Source organism: Podarcis bocagei, assembly GCF_964188305.1.
Source record: "Podarcis bocagei genome assembly, chromosome: 4".
NCBI classification, from domain to species: domain Eukaryota; kingdom Metazoa; phylum Chordata; class Lepidosauria; order Squamata; family Lacertidae; genus Podarcis; species Podarcis bocagei.
In genome coordinates, this window is record NC_138128.1 from 44,251,797 (window position 1) to 44,269,052 (window position 17,256).

Genomic DNA, 17,256 nt, shown 5'->3' on the forward strand with positions numbered 1-17,256 from the left:
CTGCCCCGCCGCCGCCCCATTGGCCGGGTCCTGTCAGCTGATCCTGTGTTATTTCCTGTGTGTGTGTGTGTGTGGGGAGAATGGAGAGAGAAACCTCGGCACCACCACCGCGGAGCCGCCCCCGGCTCGACGCGGATCCTCGCCGCCGCCGCCCCGCCTCTCGCCACCCGACTCGCCCGCCTCCCTCCCACGGCACACCAGCCAACGTCTCGCGGCACACTAGTGTGCCGCGGAACACCGGTTGGGAAACACTGCTCTAACCAACTAATCCAACTTATATTCTTATATGTGCACTCTGACTTAAATTGCCTGACTTGCCACCACAACTCCTGAGCTGTTCCCAGTACATCCTCTGCTGGACCAGAGAGAAATTTGCCTAGGCTACTGCCATTGCTTCCAGAAGAAGCCAGAGACCTACAAGTGATGGAGGGCAAATCTGAATCCGCACAAGAGGGCAGTCAAGGAGCCTTCATTGAAGCACAGCCACTAATCCCCCCAAAAGGGAGCTTTGGAGGAGCTTGCTGGACTGTGGCTCTGATTCTCCCAGCACACCTTCTGGGATTCCCTTCTGTACAAAGAGCTGTTCTGTTCATAGTTCATATCCTCCCTGTCATCCAGCCAGCTCTGACAAACAGGGAGAGCATTATGAATGCAGCTGGAGGAGGGCAGCCGAGACCCCAAAGGGCTAGGAAAGATCCTTGCTGCTCAAAGCCTTCTTCCTTGACCTTGTTCCAAGGGAAGGGACTCTGTCCTGGGTGGGCAGAAGGGAATGCGGTAGGCAGCATCTCTGCAGTGCTTCCACCAGCCAGGAAGGATTTATTAGTATGGGAAGCGTGAGTTGCAGCAGCAGCAGCAGCAGCAGCATGGCACAGCACTAACTGGGCTGCCTCCAGATGCATTTCACTCCCCTCTCACTGGCCAGGCTGAGCCTCGGCCAAGGACACATTCCGCAGCTTTGGGGACAAGAGCGCGAGTGTGTGGCATGGAGGAAAGGAGGGCTTGTGAGCTAGGAGAAGTGGGAGGCCGCTGGGATTGGCACATAGGCACGAGTCAAAGGGCTCTGTGAGGAGCACTTAAGAGGCGCCCAACCACATGCGGCTGCGCCACTGATCAACGCCAGGAGGGCAGAATTTATCAATGCCCCCCTGCCAGACCCATAGAGGTTGCCTCTGGTCTGCAACTCACATTCATGATCTCTAATAGTAATACCTGGCTTTGGACACATGCGATGCCCTAGAGTCACTGGGACAACCCAGTCAGATGGGTTGAGTACAAATAAATTATTATTATTATTATTATTATTATTATTATTATTATTATTATTACCCATCTTATTGCTGTGGTTGTAAGTTGTTTTGAACTGTTTTTAATATTATGCTTTAATTGTTGTAATTCAACCTGGGATCTTAGGCTGGAGAGTGGATAATTAACAACCACCACCACCAAATAAACAGAAAGGCAGTTTTCTGCCACACAGTTCCCTGTCATCACTTTTAGCTTTAAATGTCAGAATTCTACTCCCCCCACCACAAATGCACCACTGCAGAACCTGACCCTGCTATATCACCTGTTCCTTTCTTTCCAAGGGTACTTGGAACTATGCCTGCAATGCCTTTCTCCCCCCCCCCCATCTGCGTAGCTTCCCTGCCTTGCCAAAGGGATTTCGCCATCGTTCTAGCTGAACTCCCACCACCACCGCCCCTCTCCTTACAGCCGCCTTCCGCTTTCTCCGTTGCTGCCTGCAGCTCTAAAGCACTCAGTTGTAGCCAACAGCCTCAATAAATCTTAAGCAGCAGAGAGCAAATGACAAGGACATGGAGGCATCAGAGCCTGCGGCATGAAACAAAACAGGCTGGGGGCTGGAGAAAGAGTCCTCTAGCGGCCTATGAGGGGGTTATTCGCCCAGGAGAAGAAGAAGCCAAGGCTGTATTCTGGAGTCGGCAGGGGCAACGAAACAGTACCTGCTCAGAGGTGGGACTCAGCTTCCAATCTCCCAGTACCCAGCTTTGGCCCTATAAAAGGAAGCAGCTCTTACAGTAGCCTGGGGGGCTGAGTGAGGCCTTACTGCCAACAAGGAGAGGAGATGCTGTTTCAGTACCTGTGAAGCTAGAGATGTCCCTGTCTCAGCCGAGGGTCTCGCCACATTCTCAGACGAGCTTCCAGCCCCCATTGGCCAGCTGCAAGCACAGTCCCTGTTTCTCTTCCTGCCTCCACTGCCCGGCTGAGATAGTCTGCTGACCCCGGCATGTCACTGACAGGCACAGGTGCTCCCAGGCCCAGCCAGCCTGGTCATGCATCCACCCCGGCCAGCTCCTCCTCCAGGGCTAGTGTCAGGATTCAAGGCATTGCTGGAGCTCCGACACAACAGAGAGGGAGAGCTGTCAGAGAAGCACAGAATCCTGTGCTCTGTTTGGATCAGAGCCTCCACCCCAAGAGGTTGCCGTTGATATGTGTGGAGGGGAGAGTTGAGAATTAATGAGAATAAGTGTGAAAACCACACAAGCAATTCATTGTCCTATTGCCCTACAAGAATATCAGAACAAATGCTCAATAAAGACAGGGCAAAGGGTGACAACTTGAATAAAGGGGGGGGGCAGGTAAGCCCTGCCCTGTATAATCGATCCCAGGATGTGATGCATGAACATGCAATACCCATCAAATCTGGAGGATAACTGGCCCCCTCAAATATTTTATTGGGGGGTAAAGGGGCCTCAGCCCCTAGGAGTTGGCTCCTATGCCTTTGTGTAAGCTTTGTCCAAGCAAATCAGGATGATTGTTCAATAAAAAGGTCATTTGGATGATCCCAGTGTTAACTGGTGCATGAGACACAAAACTCCCATTATAGTACCAATTTTCTGGCACCTGGTTTCTTGGAACAATTGAAAGTGCTGCCTCCGATGTTTAAATGGCCTGGTTACTAGGTCTTTATTCAGTTCTGTTTTGTTTTGCTGCAGGTGGGGGTGCCTTGTTGTGTTATTTTGCTCTTTAAACGTTTGTTCTGATATTGCTCATATGCCAACTTGCGGGTCCATTTGGATGGGAAAGTGGGATATAAAAGTGGGAAAGAGGCCCTACCTGATCAGGTGGGGGGAAGTGGCCAGAGCATGCTAAGCCCTTGTGTCTTCCTTCCCAAAGGTCAAGGAGTGCCGGGAGATCAGAGGGTGTGCAGTAATGAAGGTGTCTTGACAGACAGGGCAGATGGGCCAACTGGCTCTGAGCCCAGCCCAGACAGGCCTTTCATAATCCCCCTGATCCCCAGAAAGGTGGCTCTGTAGTCTTTGGACTTCGTTCCTGCCAGCCTCTGGGGTCCTCCATATGACCTCTTTATCCAGCACCTATCCAAAGCTTACCTGGAGGTTACATGCTTGCACAAAGCTTTCATGTCCTGCCTTAACTAAGCATTCTTTCTGATCTACTTAGATGACAATGAGCATTCATCCTGATTTGCTTGTGGGGTGTCGTTTGGCCATTTGTTCACCCCACACTTTTCAATGCATTTCCCTATCCCTTTCCAAATCTCAGAAAACCAATGTTGTCGTTATTTTAAGTGGATTTGCTGCACTAGAGTGACAAAACACTTTTAATCCACTTTCATTGCACAAACCTACGTTTGAATCCCTCCTGCAAAATACTGACAGTCCAAAGGCACCTGCTGCAGTGATTCCAGGGACCTCAGCAAGGTGGGTGGTGGAGCTCAGGGGCATAATTCATGCATTCATTCAGTCAGAATGGATTGAAGCTCATGGCAGCCTGAGATGAGCAAGTCTCATGGAGCAAAGACATAGGGGCCAACTGGAGCCTGATTGAGATGGGAGTCCCATTTGCCTCTGGAAGGAGGAGAGGTGCCCCCATCCAAGAAAAAGGGGATTTTTTGTGTGTGTTACCCCTCTCACACTCCAGGATCTTTGCAAACCCAAGACCAGGTTTGCATTCCACCTTTGGCCTATGGGACTGGCAAGGCTTCCCCAGCAAAGCAGCAAAGCCAGACTGTGGATCAACATCAATAATTGGGCTGAACTGAAGGGCAGAGAAGGTGCTGTGCCGTCAGGAGGATTGCAGATAAGTCAGGGGACATTCTCCCCTTTGAGTGACCCCCCCCAATGCTGCCAGTGTGACACTAGAGGGCGCTGTACTACTTCCTTGTGAAAAGTAAGATGCTCATTAAAGAACCCTTAAGGAAAGGTGAGTATGGGGGATCTAACCATAGTGAACCATATTCTCATTTGGAGGTTTTCTTCTTGCAGCACTCTGAATCACCGTCATCAATCCACCCTTTATCACTGTGCACAGATCTCTTGAATATTCTGTGGAACTTGCTCATCATTCTCTCTCCCTTTCTCCGGGGCTCCACCTTTGACTGCCGATTACGTTATACTCTGGATACGCCAAAACATTAGTATTATACTACAGCAGGAACCAAGCTCATAAACACCTTGGCCTCCCCTGATTTTGTAGATTCCCTCATTCAAATGAAGAGGGGGAAGCGATTCCTTTCTCCCACAGGAAGTGAACATAAGAACACAGGAAAAGCCCATCTGGTCCAGCGTCCCCTTTTCCAACGTGAGGCCCATGGGAAGCCCGTCAGGAGAGCATGACTGCAAAAGCCCTCCTCTCCTGCTTGTGATTCCCTGGCAGCAACAGGTATTAAGATGCATGGTGCCTCTGATCCTGGAGACATTGCATAGCTAGATGTCCTGGGTTCCAGACAGGATAGGAGTCTATTGCGACTTTGATGGAGGTCAGCTCTCTTTCTATAACGCAAGCTCAAAGCAGTTGTTGTACACCTTCAAAACAAAATTCACCCAGCCGCTACTACCAGGTTTCATGGTTTGGTGTGGTGGTCTCACCTTGACAACAGGACTGCAGGTGCCAAGTACCGTGAAAACCCTGCAGAAGAGCGAAAATGGATTAAGCGGTTCAGCCAGCAGCCTAACCAATGTCACCCAATGATATTTTCACTTCATGTAAACTGTTTTTTTTTGTGTGTTTTTTTTGCAGGTGTTACTCAGAGCTTTTGAGCAATGCTTTAATGTGTTCCTGCTACTTCTGAGGCCTAAGCACCACTAGTTGGGCTGAACCAAAATGTTAGAAGGAGTGTACTGTGAATCTGCAGTGTAATAGGAAAATAGACTGATCTTTTTTTAAAAAAGAGAGTTAGCTATTTGAGATTGTAGCTATCTACTACTGTTAGACTAAGTTTGACTACTTGTCTTATGGATTCTTGACTAGCAGCAGTTATGGATAGTCCTATCCTCTGTTCTTTTGCCTAATCCCCTTTTAAAAGCTGTCTTCATCCCTAGAGGCTGGCACCCTACGACATGGGTCATCTCATTCAGCCACAAAGCTGGAATTAAAAACATTGTAAGTTTTTTTCTGAGTGCATGAAGGAGGGAGAGCCAGATTTGGGGAAGGGGAGTGCAGAGAAGACCCCTCTCCCCATTGCAAGCTAAGGCTGCAGCATGGGGGTTGGGGAAGGGTTGGCAGGAAGCAGCGCCAGAGGGAAGCAGTCGAGTTTGGCCATGCTGTTCACAGTCAGTAACATTAATTGGTATCTTGTGGCTGGCTGAGCTGCAGGCACATGTGGTGTCTTTGCTGAAGCTCTCTGAGGAGACAGTAATTGCAGCAGCGACTCTCTCGGCCCGGCTGGGTTTTTGACAGACAGGGAGCAGATCGGCACTAATGAGGCTGGGGAGGAGCACCTCAGGCACAGCACCCTATGATAGAGAGGGAGAGGACAGGAAAGCATACCTGGTGCCAGGAGGACATATCTCCTAGTGGGGAGATACCCCCATGCAGTTAGCTGCACATCAGGCAGAAATTCAGCAAGTGCTGGATTTCCCCACATGGAAATACAGATAAGGCTTCACCTGTTGAATTCCGCTGGTAAAAAAAACACAGAATACCAGGATACCTGCTAGGAAAGCAAATGAGAACCCTTAGGTGGTGACTATATAGGAACACCCAGCTCCTTCCCTTTTCCACAAACCAGTTGAACCACTATGTTAGTGCAAAAAATGACTTAAAATCTCCATAAGACCCATCCCATAACTGGACCAATTTGACCCAGTCCTTTCCCAAACAGTATTTGTCAAACATTTTTTAAATTTAAAAAAAAAACAAAAACCACATTGCAATGAAGGAGTCTCCCAGTTGGCCCAACGCTTGCAGTCTCCTTTAAAGTAGGTCCCTCCTCCACTGTTTCTCCAAAACTCCTTCCCTTTACTCCCAGGCTTGGTGTCCTTCAAATTATCATCCAGCTCAAAGCAACCTCTGATTTATTTGAAAGCAGTTTTTGTGCTGTCCGCTTCCCCTCATTTTCTCTTTAGTGATCTGGCCCAATTCTTTGGGCTTACCTCATAGGTCTTGCATTCCAACCCAATCATCTTCCCAACTCGGTTTCCTCTGAACTCTCTCCAGATTGTCAGCATCCTTATTAAAGGGAGGATCTCAATTCCCCAGCTCAGAGCCTGAGGGATGCTGAGTGGGGTGGAATAACAAGATCTTATATTTTAATACAGTGTTCCCACTAAAGCAACACAACATGCCATTTGCTGTTTTGTTAAAGTATCTCTGTTCTGTTTGCTGTGTGTGTGTGTGTGTGTGTGTGTGTGTGTGTGTGTGTAGATAACAAGTGTTAGCCACTCTTCACCCAGGATTTATTTATTTATTTATCAATCAATCAATCAATCACATTTACATCTCACCAAGGAGTTCAAAGCATACATGGTTCTCTTCTCCCCATTTTACCATGACAATAACCCTGTGGGATAGGTTATGCAGAGAGACTGCAACAGGCCCAAGGTGACCAAGTGAGTTTCATGGCGGAGTGGGGATTTGAACCCTGGTCTACCAGGTCCTAGCCCAACATTCTAACCACTACACTACACCAGCTCTCAGTCTCACAATATTAAATGAAGGAACCCTTCAGAGGAACTCACTGAGAACTTACAGCCCCGGGGTTATTACTATCGCTGACAACCAAATTGTAGGTCCAAACTGGTTGAGTAGATTCACACAAAGTTTGGAAAATAAAATGACTGTTTCATCACACACCACTGTAAGGTATTCAGTGACTGGGAGGAGAGGCGGTTCTTGAACAAGGGTGCCCAGAAACCAGATATGCCTAATATCTTTTCTCCTGCACCAACCATAAACCCTTGCAGTCAGCTATTTGCTTCTTGTCACCCAGCTAAATAACCAGTGGGCCAGCCATCATTGTTTACTAGCCCTTACAACAGCCTTCCCTAACCTAGTTCCCTCTAGATCAGTGGTTCTCAACCTGTGGATCCCCAGATGTTGTTGGACTACAACTCCCATCATCCCTGACCACTGGTCATGCTGGCTAGGAATGATGGGAGTTGTAGTCCAACAACATCTGGGGACCCACAGGTTGAGAACTGCTGCTCTAGATGTTTTAGACTTCCCATTATCCATGGACACGGGCCATACTGGCTAGAGTTGATGGGAGTTCTAGTCCAAAACATCTAGGTTGGTGAAGCTTATCCTATAAAGGTGGAGGTGTATTTGGTGGCTGGTTCTTCTGGCTGTCAAAGGGGTGCTCAACAGGTCCTGGACAGGACTGTATTCTCCCTAAAGCAGCAGCTTCTTATTTCTGAGGGTGCTCAATGTGGATCTAGTTTTGTCACTAACGGCCCAAGCAGCAGAACCAGGACCGGGTTGGAGAGAGAAGGTGACTTCCAGCAGCTCCCCTGGTGCCAGCTACAACTGATCCTTGAAAGGGACAGCTTGGTCAGTTACCCCCACTCTGGCAATATCCAGATTTACATTACTGTTATGTGTTATGCACAGGGTTGCCTGTCAAAACTGCAGGCTGCTCAAAATGGCAGGATATCTCACCAGTGCTGAAACAGCTCTCAGTCCCTCCCAGTCCTTTTGGGGGCATCAGGGCTGTCACTCGCCTTGAAATCCCTAGATCATGACCTCGCATGCATATGAGGATGAATTAAAAGAAGCAACAAAAGCTCTCTGTTGTAGAAAACATGCTGGAGAAATTAAAAATAATATTGGCATCCCAACAGAAACTCAGAGTACTTCTGCCTCTGGCCTAACCTTCTCAGCTAGGCCCTTCCAAGACACTTTGCAAAAAAATTGTCATTCGGTCAAACGTAAATAAGCCACTTAAGTTGTTTATCTTGTTCATTCTTGCAGTGGTGCAGCATCCAAGGGAATTGCTGAAGGCATAGGAAATTGTCCATGATAAAAACCACCTGGGTCCTGGAAATTCTAGGAGGAAAGATATTGGACTCAGTAAGAAGGAGTATTATGTCATTGCCTGGGTAATAATAATAATAATAATAATAATAATAATAATAATAATTTATTTATACCCCACCCATCTGGTTGGGTTTCCTCAGCCACTCTGTTTTGTTTTTTATAACAATATTTATTAGTTTTCCAACAAATTGAACACAACACTACAAAAAACCAAAAAAGAAAAAACATACAATAATACAATACAATACAAAAAAAACCACTGCAAAACACTAACATACAACTAACAAAACAAAACAAAAACCATTTAAAACACAGTCCAATTTCAATATCTTATCTTTCTTTCACTAATTTCCACAACCTCCTCACACCTCCCTTTTTGTATTCCACTTCTATTAATTGTTTCAGCAGTTCCTTTCCACCTTCCTCTGTTTTCTATCCTATAATTGTCTTAACACATTCTAACCTTATTTTTCCCTTTAATGCTCTAATAATCTATTTATACTTAATTCCTTATAACATTTCTACTAAAGCCATATAACTTCATTCCAACATTTTTCTAACATTCATTAATTTTACAGTATTTCTGTAAATAGTCTTTAAACTTTTTCCAGTCTTCTTCCACCGACTCTTCTCCCTGGTCTCGGATTCTGTCAGTCATTTCCGCCAATTCCATGTAGTCCATCAACTTCATCTGCCATTCTTCCCTGGTGGGTAAATCTTGTGTCTTCCAATATTTCGCGATGAGTATTCTAGCTGCTGGCTGTTCTGTTTTTCCCTTTTCATTTGCCATAACACTTAACAAATTCAAGGTCAGTCCCAAAGTCTCACAGTTTCTTATCTTGTGACTGGAAATTCCCCTAGCCCAGCTCTTTTAAAGTAACCAGTTTTAAAGACTTCCACTAGGGGGAAACAGTTTCTATTTGTAATAGTCAATTAGTATCCTCTTTCAAACACAAATCCGAAGTTAGTTTCAATTTTTCAATTACTTTTACTCCTTTTTAGTAACAGCCGGAGACAATAGAAACAATGTATTTCTCTTATTTTGCTAGCTGTCAAAGAACGTTCTGAGCGCTGTCAATGAACATTCCAAAACGTCAGTCCTGCTAGCAGCCCGTTTCCAGGGTCAGAGCGGCAGTATTTTTACTCTCATCACTCTCTCTTGCAGGTATACTCTGTCCTCAACTCCCCCCCCCCGTCTTCTCCTGCCACCAAGGGGGGGTTTTATACTCTTTTCCGATGGAAATTTAGTCTTTTACAGAAGGCTTTCCAAGACTTTAGCTTGCAGCCTTATTGCTTCCGTCTATTTACAAATGGGGAAGGCGGACTTCCTGTGTTGAACCTCCCCCGTTTTCGATGCCAAATTAAACTTTTAAAGTCCCATTCTCCCTCTTCTGCTCTACTCATGGATAGTTCTTTGAAGTCAAATTGTCCACAGGAAAAAGTCAGTGCTCTCCGGCAACAGCTATGCAGCTTCGCTCCGTGGAAGAAGCAGACGATTTGAAGCACCGCGCCGCTCACCCCACTTCGCTCCAGATCCCCGAAACCGGGTTTCCCCGCGAGTAGGGGAGGCGCAAAAGGTGCCTGCCGAATCCCATGCTCACAGGCTTCTCCCGCCTGTGATTTTTTGCTGGTCTCCGCCTTCGCCGTGGCGGCCAGACCCAATTCCCACGGGGCAAATTCCTCCCGATCAGAGGAATTCCGCCATTATCCGGAGGCACCTCCCCGGAAGTCCGGGGTTTCCTCAGCCACTCTGGGCGGCTTCCAATAGAATATTAAAATACAATAACCTATTAAACATCAAAAGCTTCCATAAACAAGGCTGCCTTCAGATGTCTTCTACACGTGAGATAGTTGTTTTTCTCTTTGACATCTGGTGGGAGGGTGTTCCACAGGGTGGGTTCCACTACCAAGAATTCCCTCTGCCTGGTTCCCTGTAACTTGGCTTCTCGCAGTGAGGGAACCGCCAGAAGGCCCTCAGCACTGGACCTCAGTGTCTGGGCAGAACGATGGGGGTGGTGACGCTCCTTCAGGTATACTAGACCAAGTCCGTTTAGGGCTTAAAGGTCAGCACCAACACTTTGAATTGTGCTTGGAAACGTACTAGGAGCCAATGTAGGTCTTTCAAGACTGGTGTTATGTTGTCTCGGCAGCTGCCCCCAGTCACCAGTCTAGCTGCCGCATTCTGGATTAGTTGTAGTTTCCGGATCACCTTCAAAGGTAGCCCCACATAGAGCGCATTGCAGTAGTCCAAGCAAGAGATAACTAGAGCATGCACCACTCTGGCGAGACAGTCTGCGGGCAGGTAGGGTCTCAGCCTGCATACCAGGTGGAGCTGATAAACATCTGCCCTGGACACAGAATTGACCTGCGCCTCCATGGACAGCTGTGAGTCCAGAAGGGACTCAAAATCTGCACCGATGCAGAGTGGGCAGAATCTGATCTTGGCAACACAGGGCTGAACCACATGTCTATATCTGATGCCATGGCAGCTTAACATACATGGAGATCCAATGATGTGCATGCTCTCCCAGAACAGGTGCACCATGAGCCAACTGTTCTCAAGTCCCTCCCTCACTTCCCCAGATTTCAGACTAGCAAGAGCATGGCAATGGCTCAGTTCACAGCATGCTGGAGGATACAGATAAGCCGCTCCTTCTGGGGGTGAAAACCACAGTGTAAACAGCCATGGCAGCTCTCTAACCCCACAATGTAGTGGAGGGAGGGTGCAGCTCTGGGACTTTTGTCAGGAGTGATGACATCACCTGCTGGAACAATAGCAATTTAAGGGGTACCACTTCTTGGCACAATTTGCATTTGAAATTGTTCTGTGCATTTCTGACCGAAAGGTTGCATTTTGGTTGGCTGGAAATCTTTCATGGATGCTCACTGTGTTTTACAACCTTGTGCAAGTCAGAAGTCAGCACCGCTGAGTCCACCTGAGCTTATTCCCAGGAAACCATGAGTGGGGTTGCAGTCATGTAGCTCCTATTGAATTGAGAATTGTGCTGCACTGCTGTGTGTGTCTCCGCTGCTTGCATTTTGGAGTCCCGCCCCCCAGGGGCTACAAGGCTCTCCTTGGCAGTGTTGTCATGGGGGCTGCCATGATGAGCTCCTGCAGTTTCTATGTTGCCACTACACCACTGCAGTAATGAATGGCCATATAATGCTACCCCCAGAAAATGTATCAGAGAGGTTCCGTTGCCAAGTACCGTATTTTTCGCCCCATAGGACGCACCGGCCCATAGGACGCACCTAGTTTTTTGGGGGGGGAAATAAAGGGGGGGAAATTTATTTCCCCCCCAGGTGCGCAGCTCTCCCAGGGCTAGCGGAGCGCTGCGCTAATCCCGAAGCTTGGGGCATGCGGAGCTCAGCGCGCCCCAAGCTTCTGGGTGCCGGCAAGGTCTCCACTAGCCGTGGGAGAGCCGCACGACTCTCCCAGGGCTAGGGGACCGCTGCGCTAATCCCGAAGCTTGGGGCATGCGGAGCTCAGCGCGCCCCAAGCTTCTGGGTGCCGGCAAGGTCTCCACTAGCCGTGGGAGAGCCGCACGACTCTCCCAGGGCTAGGGGACCACTGCGCTAATCCCGAAGCTTGGGGCGTGCGGAGCTCAGCGCGCCCCAAGCTTCTGGGTGCCGGCAAGGTCTCCGCTAGCCGTGGGAGAGCCGCGCCACTTCGTGCAGCTCTCCCACGGCTAGCGGAGCGCTGCGCTAATCCCGTAGCTTGGGGCTTGCGGAGCTCAGCCGCCCCAAGCTTCTGGGTGCAGGCAAGCTCTCTGCTAGCCCTGGGAGAGCTGGGTCTCCCATGGCTAGCGGATAGCTTCCTGAAGCCTGGAGAGCGAGAGGGGTCGGTGCGCACCGACCCCCCTCGCTCTCCAGGCTTCAGCGAAAGCCTGCATTTGCCCCATAGGACGCACACACATTTCCCCTTCATTTTTGGAGGGGGAAAAGTGCGTCTTATAGGGCGAAAAATACGGTACTTCAAATGCATAGGAGAGCAGAGGATCTAAGTGGTAGACAGTAGAGTCATAAACCTTGTGCAAGGTAATCAATACCACTGGGGAACAATTTTTTTTTTTCTGTTGCATGAGATTTTTCAACTGTTCTTATATGTTCTTTCAATGCTGATTACAAATCTGAAATTGATTTTCATGTACCTGCTATAGTTATCTTGCTATTTCCGACTTTTGCCGATATGTCATATTTACACTGGGGACAAGTGGACACTGACACGTTGATCTACCCTAACCACATGGTAATCATTGTTTTGCAAACTTAATTTTTCTTTATTTTTATAGTTCTGTAACCTAAATATTTGTATTTTTCAGATCGGACCATGGCTTCTTCAAGTAGACAAAAACAATTTTGCATTGTGAAAAACAAAGATTATGGTGGAAAGTGAAAAACATGAATTGCAAAAAAAACCTAGAGCTTACAGAACAAAACCAACTTCAGATATGAATTCAGCACGTTGAAATTAGGTTAGAACAACTGCAGGTGTCAATGCAACAAAAATTTTGTTCCCCAGTGTAGTAAGTGAAGATGCCCCTGTCCCTTACTGTCAATACGCAGCATTCCCTCAACTCCCCCTTTCCAAGCAGTGCCCCCAAGCAGGCGTCATCTTGTCTCCAACAATGTCTCCCAGCAAAAAAAGCAAACACAAAGACCCCAGGGGGAAATCAATTTGCCCTTCCCAGCTAGCATCCAGGCATGCTAACATCTCTCCTTGGAGCAAAAGGCTAACCTTTGCTTTTCCAGGGGCTATTGGAAATAGAGCAGGAAAAAGGTTAACCCCAGATCTCCCAATGGGAACTGGTGGACATAGCACCAAGAGCCACATTAAAAAAAAAAAATCATTGACCAACTGGAGCATTTGTAAAGGAGGGGACCCAGAAGGTGAGTGGGGTGTGTGGTCCCTGGTTGAAAGAGATGTGCATGTTTAGCCTGGAGGAGGAGATTAAGAGGATGCATGATAGATATCTTCAGACATCGGAAAGGCTGTCACACCGAAAATGAAACAGACTTGTGCTCTGTTGATCCAGTGAGCAGGGGTGCATATGCACCATGCATTGAAAGCACACACACACACCCAAGAACTCTAAGAACTGTCATTAGCCCTTACAGAGCTACAATTCCCAGCACCCTTGACAAACTACAGTTTCCAAATTTTGCAGGGGGTGCTTTATAGTGTGTATAGAGCCCAGGGATAGAACTAATGGGTGGGAATTGTGGGGACATATATTTCAGGCAAGCATTAGGAGAATGTTCCTAATGGTGATGGTTGTTCAACAATGGAACCGGCTGACTCTAGATTTGGCGGACTCTCCTACATGGAAGGTATTAAAGCTGGGTGGGCATCTGCAAGGGATGCTGTAGTAGAACAAGGGAAATAAGTGATCTCTGAGGTCCTTCCAACTCTATGTCTCCACTAACAAGCCACCATGGAAAGTAGATCAGGATTAACTCTCTCTACCCTGACCTAGATGCACATACAGGCCATCACAGCATGTCACCCGCATTACCAATCATTGGTCCAGGAGGGTCAGCATAGCTTAATCTTCATTTTTTCTAAAATCAGCAGCATTTAGAGCAAATCTGACCACAGTTTACACTGCAGGTTGGAAGAGGAGTAGCTAGTTAGATTGTGCAGGTAATGTGTAGGAGAGGTACCAAGTAAACCAGTGACTGTAAAAAAAAAAAGTAAAGGTAAAGGACCCCTGGACGGTTAAGTCCAGTCAAAGGTGACTATGGGGTTGTGGCACTCATCTCGCTTCAGGCCAAGGGAGCCGGCGTTTGTCCACAGACAGCTTTCTGGTCCATGTGGCCATCATGACTAAACCACTTCTGGCGCAACAGGACATCGGGATGGAAGCCAGAGTGCACAGAAATGCTGTTTACCTTCCTGCCACAGCGGTACCTATTTATCTACTTGCACTGGTATACTTTCAAACTGCTAGGTTGGCAGGTGCTGCCAGTGACTGTACAATCTCCTTGTGTGCTCTTGTACACATGTATGCTCAGTTTCATGGCAATTGGGACTGGACATTATGGAACATCAGGTGTGTGGGATGTGCAAGACCCCAGAGCAGCAACGGATTAGGGGGGCCCACAATTCATTCTGACTATGCATGAATTATGTCCATACTATATCCAGGGGCTGTAGAAACATTTTGTCCTGGAAGGATTTGGTTCCTGCAATGAGCAATACGGTTAAATTTATTTAACTGAGGTCAGCATCCACTCATGCCTATGCAACTGTGTTTACATTCACAGGGGGGCACTTTGGGGTGCATGCCTGGGAAATACATCACATGCACTTGTGCATGCATGCAAAGCCAAGGACGGCCTGTTCCTGGATCTCTCCTCCACACCCTGGGCCCATGTTTACTGGGACTTTTCTCCCCTTCCCATCAATCCAGCATCTGGGAATGGTTATTTCTTGGCATGAAAACAGAAAGGAAGGAGAAACTGAAGCCTATAGGAGGTGCTGCTGCACACAGAGAGCACTTGGCCTGCACAGAAACATGCGCTCAGCTTCTGACACAAATCTTTGCCTGAGAATCTTTGCATGCCAAGTTTTTCTGGAGTTCTCAAAGAGGTAGAGCAAGCTGGACAATCCTGCTACCTCTGAGTGGGTCCCCTACTTATCTGTTTGGTGTTTCCACATACAGTATCTGACAGATTCCTTTCTCAAGCAGAAGAGAAAAGGGGGAGAATCAGCCATCTCTTCCGAGTCACACCCAATGCTGATTCGCACACACTTACGTCCACCTTCACACTCTTATAAATTCCTCTTGCACAGTCTCACCTCGTGACACTCACACCCCAAGGCCTGCCAGTCTCCCCTTCTCTCCACCCGCCCCCTGAACACTGCGCTGATTCATCCCAGCACATTCATCAGGAGCCAGTGATTTTCTGTCAGTCCCAAAGCCTGCTGAGCTTATCTTGTTTCTACCTGTGATACCTGGGGGCCTCAGGCCACCTCCCCTCATTCCAGTGGGCTTGATAAAGCCATGGCTTTATCTTATCTGAGCTGCATTGGCAGCCGCAGATTAATGGGGCTGAGGGAGAAAGAGCGACTTGTCTCTTCAGTGCAGCTAGGAATGACAAGGCTGGGCGCGTGTCTACACTTGAGTTAAATGTGGACGGAGATATGTTCATGTGAGGGACTGTGTGTGACAGCAACCGGATGACGAGCATGCAATGCGTTCAGATATCCAGCAAGAGGGGGACAGTAGCAAGTGGTTTGACTTGAAATGCAGAATGTATTTACTCAATTCACTTCCCAGGTATGTCACTAATGTTTCCCACTATAAAGAAGAGTCATGTTATGCCCCAACTAAGGTGTTATCTGGAGCATAGAGAGCTTCTGAATGTTGTCCTCATGGGTGGGGCAGGATCCCTTGGTTGGGTCCAGAAACCCGTTTCCATTGCCTAGTTGTCACTCTTGATCCAGTGACAAGTAGTGATGTGAGATGTCAAAGGTGCCTCCACAGCCACAGTCACCACACAGAGTGGCCTCCTCTGCAGCTGCCACTGCTGCTGTGGCTGGGAGGGGGCTACAAAGGGGTTGGAGGCTGCTGTGGCACCCCCTCCTCAAAATGATGGTAATAGTATTGGATGAGGAGTTATAGGTCATCTAAGAGCAAGAGTAGCAGAGCCCTTTTATTTGGACCAAATGTTAAAAATCACAAAGAGGCAAATAAGATTTTGGACTTCATAAACATTCTTCATTAGACTAGATACTAAGTCAAAAAAATTTAAAGGGTGAGGGAGGGAAACATTACTGAGCATAAAGGAAAAACCTCCAGTATGCCCAGAAATAAATTGTGGCTTCAGCTGGCTGTGGAAATCCAAAGAAGAAAAGCCCAATCTGAGCCCAAAGAGGTGCTACTGGGTAACCTGCAACACTGCTTCAAAGACAGGGAAGCCTCTATTTTATTTGTAACAGCGGTAGCTCATTAAAATTGATTAAAAGGAATCTAACTTTAGGTGATTAAGTGAACAGCAAAGGCTTTGCTTTACCTCAAGCACTGGGAGCCTCAGGAGCAGAGATTCTCTTTTTTTTTAATTGAAAGTCTGCCTTTTAGCTGATGATAATAGTAGTAGTAGTAGTAGTAGTAGTAGTAGTAGTAGTAGTAGTAGTAATATATTATTTATACCCCACCCATCTGGCTGGGTTTCCCCAGCCACTCTGGGCAGCTTCCAACAAAAGATTAAAAATACCGTACATTAAGACATCAGACATTGAAAACTTCCCTAAACAGGGCTGCCTTCAGATGTCTTCTAAACGTGAGATAGTTGTTTATTTCTTTGACATCTGGTGGGAGGGCCTTCCACAGGGCAGGCACCACCACTGAGAAGGCCCTCTGCCTGGTTCCCTGTAACTTCACTTTTCGCAGTGAGGGAACCACCAGAAGGCCCTCAGCACTGGACCTCAGTGTCTGGGCTGAACGATTGGGGTGGAGATGCTCTTTCAAGTATACTGGGCGGGCTTTAAAGGTCAGCACCAACACTCTGAATTGTGCTCGGAAACATACTGGTCAAGTGTCCAGATTGATTTATTCTTAACTAGGTGCTTTCCTTCCCAGGAGATGTGGAATAAGCAAACATGCAACAAGTGAAATGATCCCTATTCACTGCATCCCTGTGCTTGGGAAGGGCACTGATCGGAAAGATTCAGAAGGCTGGTAGTAACGTTAAGTCAAAAGAGATGCTTTTCCTTTGACTTTTACTAAACATTTCCATCTATCTCTGCAAGTAAACAGAGAAAAGACCCCAAGAATGAGAGATGGGCCCAGATTTCCCCCAACCTGATGTTCTCCACATGTTATTATTGGCTCAGCCTATCCCATCAAAATGGACTTTTGCCAGGCTGCTTCCTCTTGTCCTGCTACGCCAGACCCTCACACCTGCACATGAGCAAGAATAATTCCTCCTCCCTAAGTCTCCAAGCAGGCCCAGCATCACTGAGAGCTCACCTCCAAGCTCAGCTAGAGACTTCCCCTCCCCACACAGGGCAAAGTC

The 17,256-nt window shown here is 47.6% G+C and overlaps 1 protein-coding gene across 1 annotated transcript in view; it reads right to left on the reverse strand.

Moving 5' to 3' along the window:
• GOLGA7B (golgin A7 family member B) overlaps positions 1-2,255 on the reverse strand; it is a 44,442-nt gene extending 42,187 nt beyond the window's left edge. The window contains exon 1 of the mRNA XM_081192042.1: positions 2,099-2,255. Within this exon, the coding sequence (XP_081048168.1) occupies positions 2,099-2,170 (72 nt within the window). The 5' untranslated portion in view covers positions 2,171-2,255. The remainder of the gene's footprint in view (positions 1-2,098) is intronic.
• Between the last annotated feature and the right edge of the window lie 15,001 nt (positions 2,256-17,256).